This window comes from Agelaius tricolor, unplaced genomic scaffold (assembly GCF_023055355.1).
Source record: "Agelaius tricolor isolate 1412-34295 unplaced genomic scaffold, bAgeTri1.0.p SCAF_15, whole genome shotgun sequence".
Lineage (NCBI taxonomy): Eukaryota > Metazoa > Chordata > Aves > Passeriformes > Icteridae > Agelaius > Agelaius tricolor.
This window is the reverse complement of record NW_027269275.1, coordinates 13,846,647-13,864,946: the sequence shown is the minus strand read 5'-3', so window position 1 is coordinate 13,864,946 and position 18,300 is coordinate 13,846,647. Positions and strand designations below refer to the sequence as shown.

The following is an 18,300-nucleotide window of genomic DNA, read 5'->3' as shown; positions in this document are numbered from 1 at the left end:
CCACGTGGGGATGGCCACAGTGGTGCTCAGCAGGTGCCAGAGAGCTCCCACCTGGCACCAGCAGCACTGCAGCTCAGGGGAAGTGGCTGAGGTGGGACCCTGAGGATGCCCTGCCCTGTGTGTGCTGTCTGGGACTGGGGCCTCCTGGGAAGGGGCTGGGTGTTCCTATCCATCTAAACAACTTTGCAGCACACGGACAGTGTGAGTCCAAAGGGTTTATTGGGGGTTTGAGGATCCCTGACCCCCAGAAGTGGGGATGGGGTGATTTGTAGCGACACATACAGTGGCACTGCAGGCAGCATGGCCACCCTGGCCTTGACTCCAGGGGCTGATGCTCCCCAGTGCCAGCTCAGTGCTGGTGCTCCCCCTCAGAGCACCTTGCCGGGGTTCATGAGGTTGTGGGGGTCGAGTGCAGCCTTGATGGAGCGCAGGGTGTCCAGGCCCTCCGGGCCCAGCTCCTCCTGCAGCAGTGCCCGCTTGCCCAGCCCCACGCCGTGCTCCCCGGTGCAGGTGCCCCCTGCTGCCAGCGCCCGCCTGTGGGACAGGGAAGGACAGGGGATGGGGACATCTGTCCGTCCAGCCCCGGCCCCCCAGAGCACCCTGGCCCCACCTTCCCAGGCGCTGGGTGAAGGCATGGATGCGCTGGGCCTCCTCCAGGTCCTGGGAGTTGAAGATGAGGATGCAGTGGAAGTTGCCATCGCCCACGTGTCCCACCATGGGTCCTGCAAGGCCACGGCTCAGATGGGGTGGGGCATGGAGGATAGCGACCCCCCACTCCCCTCTGTCCCAGGAGGCTGTGACCCTGCTGACCGGTGAGCTTGGAGGCCTGCAGGTCCTGCTTGGTCTCCACCACCACGTCAGGCAGGCGGGAGATGGGCACACAGACATCCGTGGAGTAGCCCTGGGCCAGGGAGGGCAGAGCTGTGGCACTCAGAGCACCATGGGCGCCACTGCCCTCATCCCCACCCCTGTGCCTACCTGGCAGCCGGGCCGCAGGGCCAGGGCAGCGTACCAGGCGTTGTGGCGCATGGACCAGAGCCGCTCCCGCTCCTCCTGCCCCTCCGCCCAGGCCAGGCCGGAGCCACCGTTCTGTCGTACAATCTCCTCTGAAGGTGACAGGAGCTCTGGGACAGGACCCACGGCACCCCCAGGCACCCAGCCCTTACCCAGGACCTCCAGTGCTCATCCTGGGCACCCCTCCACATCCTGGGATACTCCTGGTCCCACTGTCCCATGCCCTGGACATCCATCACTCACCCCAGTGCTACATCATGGCCCCCCAGCACCATGCTTCACTTCAGAAAACCCTGATCCCCCTGTCCCTGGGCACCCATCCCTCATCCCTGGGTGTCCATCATGGCCCCCAGCCCCAGACACCCCCTCCTCCTCCCTATTCCAAGCCATACCCGTCTGCTGCTGCTGCTCAGCCAGGCTACGCCGGGAGCCGTGCAGTTCCAGGAGGAGCGTGGCAGCCACTGGCAGCCCCATCCCACTGAAGCGGCCGCAGGCATCAGCCATCACCTCATCCAGGAACTCTGGGTGGGAGGAGGCAGTGTTGGGCTCCAGCACTGGCACCCGGACCCCCATCTCTGGCTGCGGGCACTCACCAATGCGGGCCACGGGCACGGCGGCCTGCAGCACTTGGACAGTGCAGGCCACAGCTGCCCCCACGCTGGGGAAGGAGGCGATGGTGACAGTGGTGGCCTCAGGCAGCGGGTGCAGGCGCAGCGTGGCCTGGGTCAGGAAGCCCAGGGTCCCCTCAGAGCCCACGAAGAGCGAGGTCAGGTCGTAGCCAGCCGCCCGCTTCCTGCACAGAGCTGGTGAGCAGGCACTCACCTGGCACAGGGCCGGCCCAGCATGGCCCCCCAGCCCCCAGCGCCCACCTGGGCTGGCGGCTGGGGCCGGCGGTGTGGAGCAGGCGCCCGTCCGGCAGCACCACGCGCAGGTTGAGCACGTTGGGGCGCATGGTGCCATAGCGCACGGCGTTGGTGCCCGAGGCACCCGTGGCTGCCATGCCACACAGCGAGGCATCAGCCCCAGGGTCTGCAAGCAGGGGATGGGCAGGGGAGGCAGGTGGGGATGGTGTCCACTCACACATCAACACTGCTGGGACTTCAGCCGCAGCAAAACTATGGGCACTCCCAAAAGCAATGGGGCCGTGGCATTCCCATTCACATGGGCACCCCTGGGAGCACAGCATAACTGTGGACACCACAGCACCCCCAACACTCCCACAATGCCCAGGCCTAAAGGAATCCCCAGTACCTCCAGAGCTGTCACCCCCAGCCCCATGATCGCCCTCATGCCCACGGTACCGACAGGGAACCAGAGCCCGGTGCCACGCAGGTGCTTATTGAGGGCCTTGCGGGTGACACCAGGCTCCACCGTCACCGAGAAGTCCTCGAGGCTCAGCTCTGCGATGGCGTCCATGCAGCTCAGGTCAAAGCAGACGCCGCCCTGGCACAGGGGCACCCGGGGCTGTGGGCATGGCCGGGCACCCAGAGGCCCTGGGGGTCAGAGGTGCCGGGGCAGCCCATACCTGCACGGCATTGACGCCTCCTTCCAGGCCCGTCCCCGTGCCGAAGGGCACCATGGGCACACGGCAGCGGTGACAGAGGGCTGCCAGCTCCTGCACCTGCCCCACCGCCTGGGGCCACACCACCACGTCCGGGGGGGCACAGCTGGGGCACAGGCAGCACCATTGACCAACTGACTTGACCCTCCCCATGGCCCTTGCCCAGCCTGGCGCTTGTCACATGCCCCTTCCCTTCCCCACGGCCCCTTGTCTACCCAAACATTTCCCATTCCCAGACCCGGCCCTTCCCGCATGACCCTTCCCCTTCCAATGGCTCTTGCCTTCCCCACCTCTTCCCTTCCCTATGACCCTTCCCCTGGTCCTTCCCCTGCCCAGGGCTCCCACTCCCAGGGGCACTCACGGGTGCATGGACTCATCGTGGCCGTGCTGCTCCCGCACCGCTGTGGCCGTGGAGACATTGGGGGCCCCGACCACGGCCCTCAGGGCCTCCACGAAGTCGGGGGGCAGCGAGGGCTGGGGGGGAACAACGAGCACCCGTCAGGGATGCCCTGGGGAGGGTCTGACCGCGGGCACGAGGCCAAGTGGCCACGTCAGGACCTGAGTGGCCTTTGGAGCCCCGGCCCCACCTTGGAGCAGCAGCTGCGGCGCCCCAGGGCTCCCGCCAGCGCCAGCACCCTCCCCAGGGCCATGTTGCAACGGGACAAGGACGGGAACATGGGAACTGCACAGGACCGGGACATTGCCCTCCCCCGCAGCCTGTCTGGCCCTCCCCCACGCTGACACCTTAAGGTGGCTCCAGCCACACGCCCGTGTGGCCCTGCCAGAGGGACCTGGGTCCCACCAGTGCTCGTGTTCCTGTGCTGTCCCCTGCCTGGGCCGAGTCACTGCGTTCACCATGGTCGCACCATCACAGGTGTCCCCGTGCCTGCTCAAGTGTCCCTGCAGCAGGACAGGGGTCCATGACCCCATAGGAGACCACATGGCTCCACACACCTCCCTTCCCAGAGAGGAGTCACCATGTCCCATTGCCCATCTGTCCCCATTCCCAGTCAGGGGTCCCCATGCCCCCTGTCCCTCTGTTCCTGTGCGCAGCCAGGTTTCTCCATTTGGGCACAGGAGTCACCATGTGCCCCTGTCCATCTGTCCCCATTCCCAAGCAGGTGTCCCCATGCCCCCTGTCCATCTGTCCCCGTTCCCAGCCAGGTGTCCCCATGCCCCCTGTCCATCTGTCCCCGTTCCCAGCCAGGTGTCCCCATGCCGCTCAGCACTCCTGCACAGGTGTCCTCCTGCCCAGAGAATTGACCCCAGCCCACCGCATGCCCCCACCCTCAGCTGGGGGTCTCCCGGCCACCCGCCTGCCCCGTGCCCCGCTCCCGGGCGTCCCGGCGTGGTGACAAAGACACAGTGTGCTCAGGGGGTGGCAGCGTTTATTGCAGGCCTCAGTTGGCCTCCAGGATGGAGTCGATCCAGTCGCGGAGCTTGGTGACGCGGGCGTACACGCCGGGAGTCTTGGTGTCGCAGGTGCTGCTGCCCCAGGAGACGATGCCCACCAGGTTCCAGGCGCCGTCCTTCTGGCACACCAGCGGGCCCCCGGAGTCGCCCTGCGCGGGGCAGCGGGTGAGCGCCGGCCCGGGGCCCGGGGCCAGCGGGGCCAGCGGGGGCCGGGGGCACCTACCATGCAGGAAGAGGCTCCGTCGGCACCGGCGCAGACCATCACGTCGCGGATGCGGAAGCCCCAGAACTCCTTGCACTGGGCGTTGGTCAGCAAGGGCAGAGCCACCTGCTGCAGCACCGCCGGAGTGTGCGCGGCTGCGGGGACAGGGCAGCGTCAGCGCCAGCACCGGCACCGGGAGCGCAGCGGGAATGGGGAAAGGGGCTGGGACGGGGAGGGCGGCACCGTGAGAATGGTGGAGATGGGGACAGGATTGGGTCAGGCTTGGGGAATGGTGATGGGATGAGGAATGGGACTGGGACAAAAATGGACATATGGGGATATGGGAATGGCACGGGGATTCGGATTCAGATTGGCATGGGGATCTGGATGGGAGATTGCCATGAGCATTAGGATTCCGATGAGGACAGGGACTGACCATATGGATGAGGAAGGGGACAGGCAAGACAGCAGACAAGGACGGGGATTTGGATGAGGCAGGGGACAGGAATGGGGATGGGGACAAGAAAGTGCGGTCACCGTTGGAGTCAGTGAGCCCCCAGCCGGTGGTGACGCAGGTCATTCCCCCCGGGAATTCGTCAGTGGCCTTGGGCAGGCAGACGGGGGACACGCGATCCGACAGCTGCGCCGGAGTGGCCAGTTTGATCAGGGTGATGTCGTCGTGGATGGTCAGCATGTTGAACTTGGGGTTCTTGAAGACCTGAAGCACGCAGCACTGCTCTCAGCACCTGCACCCCCTGCCAGGGCGCCGGGCACTGGGCACTCCACAGGGATCAGTAGGGACCTTGGGGACCAATGGGGGCTCCGGGGCTGCTCCTGTGGGTCCCGTGATGGCAGGGTGTCTGAGCTGCAGGGCCCAGTCCCTGGGACACTGGGGAGCAGGGACACCCCAGGTCACGTCCCCTGCCCGGATGAAATGGACCCTGAGGCCTGAGCCCCTCTCCCTTGGGAGTTCCTGGGAACACGGGGACATCCAGGGCACCGGACCTGAAGGATGAGTGGGAGCAGGGACACCCCAGGGGACTGCAGTGCAGGGATGTGGGACACCATGGACACCCCGGGGAACCCTGACCCTCCGGAGAAGGGGACCCGGGGACTCCTCAGGAGCACAAAGCCCAGGACAAGGGGGACCCGGACATAAGCCCCCAGGCCGCCTGTGGTGGCCGTGGGATCCCGCAGGCACACGGACCCCGCCCCGCAGGTACCTTCTCGATTTTCAGTTCCTGCTGATCAGGGCCGGGGGCGTCCTGGTCGTAGGCGCCCACCACCACGGTGTCGGTTTTCCTGGGCACAGGCAGGCACTGAGCACGGCACACCGGCACAGCGGGTTCCCAGGGCACCCTGTGCCCGTGCCCAGCCCCGGCCCGGCCGGCAGCACAGACGGTGCCTACCTGATGCCGCAGTGGGCAGCGGTGACCACCCAGTTCTCGCTGATCAGGGACCCGCCGCAGAAGTGGAAGCCGTTGTTGCGCTGCCGGGGAGAGCTGCCCTCAGCACCCGGCACCAGCGCCGCCACCAACGCCGGCGTGCTCCGTGCCCGGCCCGCACACGGCACCCACCCCTGCCCCCGGCCCGCCCCGGCCTCTCACCTGCAGGGACACCTGCCATGGCCAGGACCCTGCCACCGCCGCCTCTCCGTTGACGATGCGGTTGTAGCCACGGATGACGGGTGTGATGGCGGGCACGCCGCAGTCTGCGGGGCACAGGCGGCCGTGGGACGGCGGCTCCGGCCACCCCGGCCCCGTGTCCCCTCCCCACCGCTCCCGCCCGCCCCAGCCCCGAGCCCACCCCGCCAAGCCCCACGACCCCACGCACTCTCAGGGAGGGCGGCACGGGCAAAGCCCGCCAGGGCCAGGCAGCTCAACACCCACAGCAGAGCCATTGCCACTTGTGAGGACTGACCTGCCCGGCACCCGCTGGCTCTTATATGCACCCCTGGGCACCTCCCCGCTGCCGCTGGCCTTGCCACTGTGGCCTTGGGAGATGGCGTGGCAGCTGGAATTTCTCTCAGGAAATGGCCTGGGAACATGGCACCTGGAGCCAATATCCTTGGCTATGGCTGTGGGACAGCGCTGTCCTGGACTAAATGCTGGCTCCTAAATATCCTTGGAATCATTCCAGCTCGCCCATGTCCTTCATAACTGGGGTCCCAGAGCTGGGCACAGCACTGCATGCATGGTCTCAGCATAGTGGAGTAGAGGAGCAGAATCCCCTCCCTTGATGTGCTGCTCAGGATGCTGCAGTTGTAGCCAAAGATACAGTGGGGTTTTCTGGGCTGCCCGCACAATTTGTCATGGAGTTGTGGAGTTCAGAAGGACCACGGAGTTCACCAAGGGCTGGGTCTGTAGAGCCCTTCCAGCCTGCCACCCAGACAGGGGTTCATCCAGACCTCCAGGTGCCTGGGACACCAAAGAGTTTGGTGAGAAGGTTCCAGTACTGGCAATATGCCGGTGGCACCATACCACTGCCACCCAGACAGGGGTTCATCCAGAGGTCCAGGTGCCTGGGATGTGAAAGAGTTGTGTGAGAAGTTTCCAGTACTGGCAATATGCCAGTAGCACCATACCGGCTGCCACGCCATCTCCCAAGGCCACAGTGGCAAGGCCAGCGGCAGCGGGGAGGTGCCCAGGGGTGCATATAAGAGCCAGCGGGTGCCGGGCAGGTCAGTCCTCACAAGTGGCAATGGCTCTGCTGTGGGTGTTGAGCTGCCTGGCCCTGGCGGGCTTTGCCCGTGCCGCCCTCCCTGAGAGTGCGTGGGGTCGTGGGGCTTGGCGGGGTGGGCTCGGGGCTGGGGCGGGCGGGAGCGGTGGGGAGGGGACACGGGGCCGGGGTGGCCGGAGCCGCCGTCCCACGGCCGCCTGTGCCCCGCAGACTGCGGCGTGCCCGCCATCACACCCGTCATCCGTGGCTACAACCGCATCGTCAACGGAGAGGCGGCGGTGGCAGGGTCCTGGCCATGGCAGGTGTCCCTGCAGGTGAGAGGCCGGGGCGGGCCGGGGGCAGGGGTGGGTGCCGTGTGCGGGCCGGGCACGGAGCACGCCGGCGTTGGTGGCGGCGCTGGTGCCGGGTGCTGAGGGCAGCTCTCCCCGGCAGCGCAACAACGGCTTCCACTTCTGCGGCGGGTCCCTGATCAGCGAGAACTGGGTGGTCACCGCTGCCCACTGCGGCATCAGGTAGGCACCGTCTGTGCTGCCGGCCGGGCCGGGGCTGGGCACGGGCACAGGGTGCCCTGGGAACCCGCTGTGCCGGTGTGCCGTGCTCAGTGCCTGCCTGTGCCCAGGAAAACCGACACCGTGGTGGTGGGCGCCTACGACCAGGACGCCCCCGGCCCTGATCAGCAGGAACTGAAAATCGAGAAGGTACCTGCGGGGCGGGGTCCGTGTGCCTGCGGGATCCCACGGCCACCACAGGCGGCCTGGGGGCTTATGTCCGGGTCCCCCTTGTCCTGGGCTTTGTGCTCCTGAGGAGTCCCCGGGTCCCCTTCTCCGGAGGGTCAGGGTTCCCCGGGGTGTCCATGGTGTCCCACATCCCTGCACTGCAGTCCCCTGGGGTGTCCCTGCTCCCACTCATCCTTCAGGTCCGGTGCCCTGGATGTCCCCGTGTTCCCAGGAACTCCCAAGGGAGAGGGGCTCAGGCCTCAGGGTCCATTTCATCCGGGCAGGGGACGTGACCTGGGGTGTCCCTGCTCCCCAGTGTCCCAGGGACTGGGCCCTGCAGCTCAGACACCCTGCCATCACGGGACCCACAGGAGCAGCCCCGGAGCCCCCATTGGTCCCCAAGGTCCCTACTGATCCCTGTGGAGTGCCCAGTGCCCGGCGCCCTGGCAGGGGGTGCAGGTGCTGAGAGCAGTGCTGCGTGCTTCAGGTCTTCAAGAACCCCAAGTTCAACATGCTGACCATCCACGACGACATCACCCTGATCAAACTGGCCACTCCGGCGCAGCTGTCGGATCGCGTGTCCCCCGTCTGCCTGCCCAAGGCCACTGACGAATTCCCGGGGGGAATGACCTGCGTCACCACCGGCTGGGGGCTCACTGACTCCAACGGTGACCGCACTTTCTTGTCCCCATCCCCATTCCTGTCCCCTGCCTCATCCAAATCCCCGTCCTTGTCTGCTGTCTTGCCTGTCCCCTTCCTCATCCATATGGTCAGTCCCTGTCCTCATCGGAATCCTAATGCTCATGGCAATCTCCCATCCGGTCCCCATGCCAATCTGAATCCGAATCCCCGTGCCATTCCCATATCCCCATATGCCCATTTTTGTCCCAGTCCCATTCCTCATCCCATCACCATTCCCCAAGCCTGACCCAATCCTGTCCCCATCTCCACCATTCTCACGGTGCCGCCCTCCCCGTCCCAGCCCCTTTCCCCATTCCCGCTGCGCTCCCGGTGCCGGTGCTGACGCTGCCCTGTCCCCGCAGCCGCGCACACTCCGGCGGTGCTGCAGCAGGTGGCTCTGCCCTTGCTGACCAACGCCCAGTGCAAGGAGTTCTGGGGCTTCCGCATCCGCGACGTGATGGTCTGCGCCGGTGCCGACGGAGCCTCTTCCTGCATGGTAGGTGCCCCCGGCCCCCGCTGGCCCCGCTGGCCCCGGGCCCCGGGCCGGCGCTCACCCGCTGCCCCGCGCAGGGCGACTCCGGGGGCCCGCTGGTGTGCCAGAAGGACGGCGCCTGGAACCTGGTGGGCATCGTCTCCTGGGGCAGCAGCACCTGCGACACCAAGACTCCCGGCGTGTACGCCCGCGTCACCAAGCTCCGCGACTGGATCGACTCCATCCTGGAGGCCAACTGAGGCCTGCAATAAACGCTGCCACCCCCTGAGCACACTGTGTCTTTGTCACCACGCCGGGACGCCCGGGAGCGGGGCACGGGGCAGGCGGGTGGCCGGGAGACCCCCGGCTGAGGGTGGGGGCATGCGGTGGGCTGGGGTCAATTCTCTGGGCAGGAGGACACCTGTGCAGGAGTGCTGAGCGGCATGGGGACACCTGGCTGGGAACGGGGACAGATGGACAGGGGGCATGGGGACACCTGGCTGGGAACGGGGACAGATGGACAGGGGGACTTGGGCACACCTGCTTGGGAATGGGGACAGATGGACAGGGGCACATGGTGACTCCTGTGCCCAAATGGAGAAACCTGGCTGCGCACGGGAACAGTGGGACAGGGGGCATGGGGACCCCTGACTGGGAATGGGGACAGATGGGCAATGGGACATGGTGACTCCTCTCTGGGAAGGGAGGTGTGTGGAGCTATGTGGTCTCCTATGGGGTCATGGACCCCTGTCCTGCTGCAGGGACACTTGAGCAGGCACGGGGACACCTGTGATGGTGGGACCGTGGTGAACGCAGTGACTCGGCCCAGGCAGGGGACAGCACAGGAACACGAGCACTGGTGGGACCCAGGTCCCTCTGGCAGGGCCACACGGGCGTGTGGCTGGAGCCACCTTAAGGTGTCAGCGTGGGGGAGGGCCAGACAGGCTGCGGGGGAGGGCAATGTCCCGGTCCTGTGCAGTTCCCATGTTCCCGTCCTCCTTGTCCCGTTGCAGCATGGCCCTGGGGAGGGTGCTGGCGCTGGCGGGAGCCCTGGGGCGCCGCAGCTGCTGCTCCAAGGTGGGGCCGGGGCTCCAAAGGCCACTCAGGTCCTGACGTGGCCACTCGGCCTCGTGCCCGCGGTCAGACCCTCCCCAGGGCATCCCTGACGGGTGCTCGTTTTTCCCCCCCCCAGCCCTCGCTGCCCCCTGACTTCGTGGAGGCCCTGAGGGCCGTGGTCGGGGCCCCCAATGTCTCCACGGCCACAGCGGTGCGGGAGCAGCACGGCCACGATGAGTCCATGCACCCGTGAGTGCCCCTGGGAGTGGGAGCCCTGGGCAGGGGAAGGACCAGGGGAAGGGTCATAGGGAAGGGAAGAGGTGGGGAAGGCAAGAGCCATTGGAAGGGGAAGGGTCATGCGGGAAGGGCTGGGTCTGGGAATGGGAAATGTTTGGGTAGACAAGGGGCCGTGGGGAAGGGAAGGGGCATGTGACAAGCGCCAGGCTGGGCAAGGGCCATGGGGAGGGTCAAGTCAGTTGGTCAATGGTGCTGCCTGTGCCCCAGCTGTGCCCCCCCGGACGTGGTGGTGTGGCCCCAGGCGGTGGGGCAGGTGCAGGAGCTGGCAGCCCTCTGTCACCGCTGCCGTGTGCCCATGGTGCCCTTCGGCACGGGGACGGGCCTGGAAGGAGGCGTCAATGCCGTGCAGGTATGGGCTGCCCCGGCACCTCTGACCCCCAGGGCCTCTGGGTGCCCGGCCATGCCCACAGCCCCGGGTGCCCCTGTGCCAGGGCGGCGTCTGCTTTGACCTGAGCCGCATGGACGCCATCGCAGAGCTGAGCCTCGAGGACTTCTCGGTGACGGTGGAGCCTGGTGTCACCCGCAAGGCCCTCAATAAGCACCTGCGTGGCACCGGGCTCTGGTTCCCTGTCGGTACCGTGGGCATGAGGGCGATCATGGGGCTGGGGGTGACAGCAGTGTAGGGGTTGGTGATGAGGACATACGTGAGGAGCTGTCGATTGTGGCGTGTCCATTGGTGTGCTGATTCCAGGGCAGTAGCAGAGAGGGTGCCATGGTTCCTGAGGTTCGGTAAGGGATGGATAGCCAGGACCAGGAATGCTTGGGGTCACGGGCTACCATCCTCTCTGCCACACCAAACCCATAGGGCCCATGATGACCATGGCCTCTGGCAAGGTGCTGTGAGGGACACTCATCTGATACTGGTTCTAGGGCCATGTGACCCCAATGCCCTGCACTGCCACCCTTCATTTCCCCCCAACCCTCTTAGGTCCATCCCTTGCATCCCAGTAACCCTCTGTGCACCAGCAGTTTCCAAAGGCTAGGAATTTTTTTAGGAGGACAGGATCGCCCCAGTCCTGCCACAGGGCCTCTCCCTCACCCCAGCAGGCACATGCAGATACCCAGGAGATAAGGGGTGTTTCTAGGCAAATCTTTATACTGCTGAGGGACTTGGGGCCAAGTTTTGGAGGGGGCTGCCACGTGGTAGCTCCGGGAACCAGCGGAAGCTTCCCCTGTGTTCAAAAGGCACCAATTTCGGTTCGCGTTTCGGTTACAGCTGGTACTGTAGCACAACCCGAGACGTGAGAACGCACAAGTTAGCCCCTTCCTGCCCCAGCAGCTCTCCACGACCCCTAACCCCCCTGGGGACCCCTATCCCCAGCCTCCAGCACACAAGGGGACAGTACAACCCATCTCTGTCACACTGTCCCACCATCACAGGGGATGGCTTCCACACCATTAGAATCTCTTGGCCGCCGTGGAGTTCTCCAGAGTCCACCGCAGATTCCTCCCGAGAGCAGAGCAGCCACAGCATCACAAAGGGCATCTCAAATTGCCAAGCACATCCTTGGCTCGCCAGGGACCTGGCCCCATGCCCTTCAGCCCAGAACTGGCTGCCGGGTTTGTATGGAGAGAGGACAGTGGGGAAGGAGTGGACACAGATCCATCTCCCAGCTTTGCTTCATTACGGGCCCAGCTCAAACCATTCCTGGCCCCTGGCCAGAGAGAGGAGGAAGGGGTATGATGGCTGCAGCCCCTCACCTCTATTCCCAGAGAGCCCCAGCCCTCCGGTGTGCGTGGGAGTCTCTATGTACATGTCTGCTTACACCGGGTGGAGAGGACTTGCATGGAGGGGAATGCGTGTCTGCGGAAGGGCGGGGGCCAGACAGAGGGGACAGTGGCCCTCACATGGCTGCCAGCTGGCCCAGCACCATCCTGAACTGCTGCGTGCTGTTGGCGAGGTCCTTGACACGCTCCACCATGTCCTTGGAGGCGGAAGGAGACGGGTAGTGGAGGGCGGCTGCCTTGGTGGTCATCACGATCTCCTTGAGCATCTCACAGAGGAGGTTGCTGTAGTGCATCACCTTGTGCTGGACGTCCTGGGCCTTGGCCTGGCGGGACAGCGTGTCCCCAATAAAGACAAGCTTGTGGGCACTGAGGATGACAAACTTGCTGTGGGCCACAAAGATCTTGGGAGGTTGGTTGGTGCTGACAGCAGTGAAGAAGGCATCGACAGCATTGGTGAGCGTGGTGAGGTTGGCCTCGCACTGCTCCAGGTAGAAGAGGAGGAGCTGGCGGTCAGCAGGACACAGTGTCCCCCCGCCCCGCGCGGGGCTGTAGTGCTGGGGGGGGCTCCAGTTGGACAGGTCGTTGTCGATGGGGCGCGTCACCTCCTGCTCCAGCCGCTCAAACTGCTTCAGCTGTGGGAGAGACAGGCATGGGGCAGGGTGGCCACTGAGCCAGCACCTGCTCCCCTCCATGGAGCCACCAGCCCCAGGGAACACAGTGAGAGACAGCACCAGCCCCAGGGAACACAGTGAGAGACAGCACCAGCCCCAGGACAGCCATGCTAGGCTCCTCTCCAGGATCAAAGTGCCTACTCCCCTCTTTACTAGCACAGCACTGGTATGGAAGGCAAGGTAGAATGCACCATGAGAACATCCAGGGAAGAAGGCTGTGGTCAGACCAGCAGCAGAGGTTACAACAGAAGCAAGACATGGGGCCCTGTGCATAGCAGCACCCACCTGCCTGTCCCAGTGCCCTTACCTGCTGGTGCTCCAGCTGATCCTTGCTCTGCCGGATGATGTTGCCTTTCTCCAGCAGCTCCTTCTGGGTCTTCTCAAACTCCTCCTTGCCCTGCAGGGGCATGACATGGAAGGGGTCAGTGACATCAGCCTTGCCAGAGAGCCCCCCTGCCCTGGGACATCCCTGGTCCACAAAGCCCTCAAGCTGGAGGGTAAGAGCAAAACATAGGTAGAAGCAGAGCTGCCTAATTCCCCCTGTAGCAGAGAGCTACCATCATAAACACTCCCTGTGGGAAGCAGCCCCCATACCCGTGCCCACCTGGAGATGGACATAGTCATAATCCTCCATCCAGCCGCTCTCGCTGTTCTCGTAGGGCCCGTCAGGTGACTCCTGGGCCAGCAACTTGGGAGGGGAGGGCAGGGGCCGTGACTGGATGCTGCTGGCCTTGTCGGAGGGGTGAGGGGGCCCATGGCCACCACTCTCCCCTGCCGGCTTTGTCCGTTTGAAGAGAAGGGAGGCATTGCCATGCAGGAAGGAAGCCAACTGCTTAGTGTCATCAGGAACACCACGTGAGTGCATGATGAAGTGCTCCAAGTCGTCTGTGCCCGGCTTGCTGCTGGCCAGAGCACTGGGGGCCCAGTGGCAAGCGTCCAGCGCTTGGCCGTGCCGTGCCAGGGCCTGGTAGACCTCCTCCATCTTCTGCAGCTGCTTGCTGAGCTTGGTGTAGAGAGAGCGGTCAGAGGCCTGGGCAGCATTGCCCACTGCCCCCCGGGCAAACTCCAGCAGGTCCCGGAGGGCCGTCCGGACGCCCTCGGCTGCCCCACGGATGTTGGCAGCATTGGCCTCCATGTGCTCGGGGCTGCGCCAGTTGGTGCTGATAAAGGACATGAGGTAGGAGACAGCGCTGCTGACGCCACTCTGGAGCTTGGCCAGTGTCTCCATGGCGGCATCCAAGTCCAGGGAGAACTCCTTGCCGGCTCCCTTAGCCGGCTCCTTCACAGGCACCACGTCCAGCGAGGATGTGGAGATGTTGCTGCGGGTGCTGCCTGTGCTGGAAGCCGAGAGGCGCTTGGCATCAGCACCCTTGGCCTCGCGGTCTACTTGTGGTGGGACGTCGTAGATGTACTCGCCCTCCGTGTCCACTGAGCCCTTGCCCGGGGCGTGCAGGTCCCGGGGCACATCGTACACCTCCTGGGAGGGGAAGCTGGATCCCCCCAGCTTCTTGAGGCTGGGGGGCACATCGTAGATCTCATGGGAGAGTGGCAGCTCAGGAGCACCTTTCCCAGCTGCCGGGGGCACATCGTAGACATCCTCTGGCAAGTAGGGCTCCTGCTGGGCCAGGATCAGGGGGTGGCGGGAGGGGTCGAAGGCTTTCTGCTTGGCAAAGGCAGGTGGCACATCGTAGGTCTCCTCCCGTGCTGGGCCATCGGGCACGTCCTTGCTCACTGAGGGGGGGACATCGTACACCTGCAAGGGCAGAGCAGTGGCACTGTCAGCACTGCTGGGAGAGCTGGCCTGGGGCAGGTGTGGAGGCACGGGCTGGCTGCCCCAAGCTGCAGGGCATGCGAGGGCATCCACCTTCCCCTCCCAGGAGCATCCATCACTGGGTGGGCACTGGGATGAAGCCATGCACCTCAGGGATGCCCCTGCCCTTTGGCACAGGAATCAAAAAATCCTAGAGTAGCCCAGGTTGGCAGGGACTTTGACATCTGGTCCAACCTCATCCCCTGGATGTGAACATCCAGCAACCCATTCCTTGGCATTCTGAAAGCCTCCAGTGCCAGGGACATCATCACATCTCTGGGGAGACTGATTTAGTAAATTATTTTTCTCCCTGTAAAAATCTGTTTGTCATTCTTACACAAAGAAGCTGGGAGCTTCCCAGCAGCACTTACAGTTTGGTGCAAGTTCTTCTCTACACTGGGGGGCACGTCGTAGATCTCTTGCCCCGGGTCCTGCCCATTGGGACCCTTCACTGCCATGGGAGGAGTGTCATAGACCTGGAGAGGGGGAACACAGGAGGATGTGTCAGAGAGATGGTGTGGCCACCCACCTCCTCTCAGGGACCAGCTGAGAATGGTGGAGGTGCTCAGGAGTGGCACTGAGGTCCATAAAGCATAGTTTTGGGTGCAATTTAGCCTGGTATGGATCTCAGGCTATGACCCATTCTTAAGGGCAGATCCAGAGATTCCCGACACCCCAAGCAGCCTCACCTCCTGGCTGAACTGACTCGGGACCCCTCCTCGGACAGGTGGCACATCATAGATCTCCTGGGAGCCCGTGGAGATTAGGTGGCGAGGGAAATCGTACTCAACCTGCTCACCCTTGGGGGAGTCATAGACATATACCTGGCCCACACGGGTGGGCACCAGCACCTGGAAAGAGGGAAAAGACATGATGTGGGCACTACCGAGCATCTCCCACCCTGCATCGTTCCCCCAAAACCCAGCAACGGGGCCAGAGAGAGGATGGTTTGGATTCCGTACTGGATTGCCTGGAATCAGGGCCTGCCCGGTGCCACGGGAGGGCGCTCCCCGGCCGGGTGTGCGGCGGTGCCGGGGACGGGATGATATCACCGGTTATTTATAGCGGCGATAGAGTCTCAGCGAGAGACAAAGCCCGGCCGGCACAGCCGTGGCATGCAGAAAGCAACGGCCGATCCAGGCATGGGCCGGGATCTGCCAATACCTGGAGACCCCTCCCTACCCACAGCTCCGCACGTGAATGGGTCATTTCATGGTGACACCAGAGCGGAAAATAACCAAACCCGGAGGGTAATGGCACCCTGCCCAACCAGTGCCAAGGAGGGCTGAGGTGTTGGGCTGGTTCTTCCTTTTCGGATGTTCCTTGTGCCCTGGCTGTGATTTGGCAGCTCCCTCCCCTCCCTGGCTGCTTCCCAGGGGTATGAGTTGGAGTAGCCTTCCTGGAAAACACGATACTGAAAGCACCTCACTCCTCTTCCCCGGGATGACGTTCCAGGGTAGGGGCAGAGCCAGAAGGAGGCTGGTGTCCAGGATGGAGCCGTTAGGCTCCATGCTGGGGACAGCCTGGTGCCTCACCCTTGCCTCACCAGTGTACCTACAAGTACTGGCAGGCTGCCTGGCACAGTCGGGAAACGCTGGCACTGCCTGTCTGTTCCTGTGCGCGCTCCCAGGAGGAACCTCACAGCATTGTGCTGGGTACCACAGCTACTTCCACAGCTCCAGAACCCAGCATCCCAAAATAGCTCTTGGGATACCAACACTCTGTGCCCATACCAAACACACTGCCATGCCCTGGGTGATGCGAGCAGAGCCCACATAAGATGCCATAAGGACCAGAGTGCTGAATGCTGTGCCAGCCCCAAGAGGGGCAGCTCACACCACCCAGGGCACCCTCAGCCACTGCAGGGACTCTCCCAGTGCACCCACTCCTGCCAGCAGTGTGGGCAAGGATGCCCACACAACCCCAGCAATGGGCACATGGGCTGCCTGCTCCAAGTGTACCAAGGTGAGAAGCCCAAGCTGTGCCACCCACTTGTACCCATGGACCACAGAGCACCCCACAAACACAACACACTCCCAAGTCCAGTTTCCCCATCCTACCTTTCCTTGGGGCTTGTGCCCTTCCCAGCTCCTCATGTCCAATGACGGTGGCACCTGGTAGATTTCTTGAGCCTGACCAGCTGAAGGAGGAACCTGGTAGACATCCTGGGGGGGACTAGCAGAGCCCCCTGGGTATGCCTCTGCTGCTTGGCCCAGGGAGGGGGGAACCTGGTAGATTTCCTGGCCGGGGTTGGGGAAGGTGTGGGGAGGTGCCTGCTTCGGGTAGGTGGAAGGCTGCTTAGCTGGGGCAGGAGGAAACTGTCCAGTGGGTGCTGAGCCCGGGTACAGACCCTGCTGTCCCTTGTTGGGGACTGGCATCAGATAGACATTGTCCCCTTGGGGTGCATAAGCAGGGTGCATGGAGGTGTACTGCGAGGCGGGCGACAGCGGGGTGTAGCCCCCTTGGTGGTGGAAGGGCAGAGCCGGCTGGGGTACAGATGGCTGCGGCGGTGCCTGCCCCTGTGCCGGGGCAGGCGCTTGCTGCTGCGGCTGCTTCTTGTCGTACATCCCCACGAGAATCTTGAGGCGGTTCCCGGGAACGATGCCCTGCCGGCCATGGAGCGAACAGAGCCACCAGCCATCCAGCCCCTGCGTGTTGCGCTCCAGCACCGTCATGATGTCGCCCTTGCGGAAGGAGAGCTCGTCCGGGGACTCGGCCACGTTGTCGTACAGCGCCTTGGCCAGCACGTTCTGGAAGAGAGCCCCGCGCCGGGGCGGTGAGCCGGGCCCCGCCGGCCGGTGGGGCGTCATCCCGGCGGGCGGCAGCTCAGCACCGGGACGGAGCCCCGCGGGCCGGGGGCTTCTCCGCGCAGTTCCCGCCAGCTGGACCTCCCCGTTCCAGCCACCGCGGGATTCCTCGCTGGAGCAAAACCCACCCTTCCCAGAGGTGGTGCCGGGAAGGGGCCGGGCCCTTCCGCCTCCCCGGTTTCGGGGGGCCTCCTCTGCCTCTCCCGCCCCTTCCCTCCGCCGACTGGGAGGAAGTGCCGGGGCGGTGAGTCAGCCGTGGCCATCGCACAGCACCCGTCGTTGGGCCCGGGCCCCTTCCACCCCGCGGGGTCCCCCAGCCTGGCCCCGGCGGCACCTGCCAGCGCTGCTCGGGGCCGCGGCGGCGGGACGGGTCGCGGCCCGCCCGGGATGGCAGGGCCGGACTCCCGGCTGTCCCGCGGCCCTGCCCGCCGCCGGTGCCGCCCCGCCCGGTAGGGCGGAGGCCTGGGGAGGCCCCTGGCCCCGCTGGGCCCCCCGCGAGTCCCGCAGCTCCCTGCCCCGCCAGGAGGGAGGGGAGCAGGCAAGGCCTGGCCGTCTCAGAGCGGGGGAGCTCGGCCAAGGTCACGCCAGTGGGATCGGCCGCACAGGAGAGGCCCTGCCCGGGCCGAGCGGTGAGAGAGCTGAGGCCTTCCTCCTCCTCCTCCTCCTCCTCGTCCTTCTCCTCCAACAGGGCCCCCCAGCAGCCGTTCCCCCGCGCCCTACCTGTCCCCGCGCACGCCCCCGTGTCCTCCCCCCGTGTCCCCGCTCACCAGGTAGTTCATCTTCCCGCGGGGCCGCTCCGGCCGCAGCGGGCCGGGTGCGGGGCCGAGGGCCGGGCCGGGCCGGGCCGGGGGCGGCGGGGCCGGGGCGCGCGGGCGGCGGCGGCGCCGTAGGGATCGTTATAGCGCCGCGCGCGCCCGGCCCGGCCGCTCTGCCCGCCCCCATTGGCTGCGCCCGCCCGGGGGGCGGGGCCCGGGGCGAGGGGCGGGGAAATAGGCGGGGTCTCAGGCGAGGGGCGGGGCGGGCACGGGGGCGCAGGGTGAGGTACGCGTGTGTAAAGGGAGCGGAACGGGTGTGATACCGGTCCAGGGGTGTGACACCGGCCAGAGGTGTGTGACACCGGCCAAGGGCTGTGACACCGGCCCAGGGGCTGTGACACCGGCCAAGGGGTGTGACCAACTGCGACAAAGGGTAAG

At 65.2% G+C, this 18,300-nt stretch overlaps 4 protein-coding genes across 6 annotated transcripts; 1 reads left to right on the top strand and 3 right to left on the bottom strand.

The window, feature by feature from the left end:
• Window positions 1-118: 118 nt before the first annotated feature.
• On the bottom strand, window positions 119-3,433 carry LDHD (lactate dehydrogenase D). Of its 2 annotated transcripts, none has more exons than XM_071440170.1 (11): window positions 3,320-3,433; window positions 2,937-3,049; window positions 2,540-2,681; window positions 2,316-2,457; window positions 1,884-2,043; window positions 1,608-1,807; window positions 1,407-1,535; window positions 979-1,106; window positions 811-901; window positions 611-722; window positions 119-534 (listed from the first exon to the last, which is right to left on the bottom strand). In XM_071440170.1, the coding sequence occupies exons 1-11, from the start codon at window positions 3,431-3,433 to the stop codon at window positions 369-371; spliced, it is 1,497 nt and encodes a 498-aa protein (XP_071296271.1). In that variant the 3' UTR covers window positions 119-368. The 2 variants fall into 2 exon arrangements, with proteins under 2 accessions (XP_071296271.1, XP_071296270.1); XM_071440169.1 differs by lacking the exon at window positions 3,320-3,433 and adding an exon at window positions 3,163-3,276.
• Window positions 3,434-3,946: 513 nt separating this feature from the next.
• On the bottom strand, window positions 3,947-6,090 carry LOC139596140 (chymotrypsinogen 2-like). The gene is made up of 7 exons (XM_071440168.1): window positions 6,042-6,090; window positions 5,798-5,901; window positions 5,600-5,679; window positions 5,414-5,492; window positions 4,728-4,908; window positions 4,212-4,345; window positions 3,947-4,137 (listed from the first exon to the last, which is right to left on the bottom strand). The coding sequence occupies exons 1-7, from the start codon at window positions 6,088-6,090 to the stop codon at window positions 3,976-3,978; spliced, it is 789 nt and encodes a 262-aa protein (XP_071296269.1). The 3' UTR covers window positions 3,947-3,975.
• An 800-nt stretch (window positions 6,091-6,890) lies between these two features.
• LOC139596139 (chymotrypsinogen 2-like) lies at window positions 6,891-9,027 on the top strand. Its single transcript, XM_071440166.1, has 7 exons — window positions 6,891-6,939; window positions 7,080-7,183; window positions 7,302-7,381; window positions 7,489-7,567; window positions 8,073-8,253; window positions 8,629-8,762; window positions 8,837-9,027. Exons 1-7 carry the CDS (start codon window positions 6,891-6,893, stop codon window positions 8,996-8,998), a joined length of 789 nt encoding a protein of 262 aa, XP_071296267.1. The 3' UTR covers window positions 8,999-9,027.
• Window positions 9,028-11,167: 2,140 nt separating this feature from the next.
• Window positions 11,168-18,058, bottom strand: BCAR1 (BCAR1 scaffold protein, Cas family member). Of its 2 annotated transcripts, XM_071440505.1 has the most exons (7): window positions 17,875-18,058; window positions 16,361-17,050; window positions 14,990-15,151; window positions 14,672-14,776; window positions 13,095-14,243; window positions 12,798-12,887; window positions 11,168-12,451 (listed from the first exon to the last, which is right to left on the bottom strand). In XM_071440505.1, the coding sequence occupies exons 1-7, from the start codon at window positions 17,884-17,886 to the stop codon at window positions 11,936-11,938; spliced, it is 2,724 nt and encodes a 907-aa protein (XP_071296606.1). In that variant the 5' UTR covers window positions 17,887-18,058; the 3' UTR covers window positions 11,168-11,935. The 2 variants fall into 2 exon arrangements, with proteins under 2 accessions (XP_071296606.1, XP_071296607.1); XM_071440506.1 differs by lacking the exon at window positions 17,875-18,058 and having other exon boundaries at window positions 16,361-17,225.
• Between the last annotated feature and the right edge of the window lie 242 nt (window positions 18,059-18,300).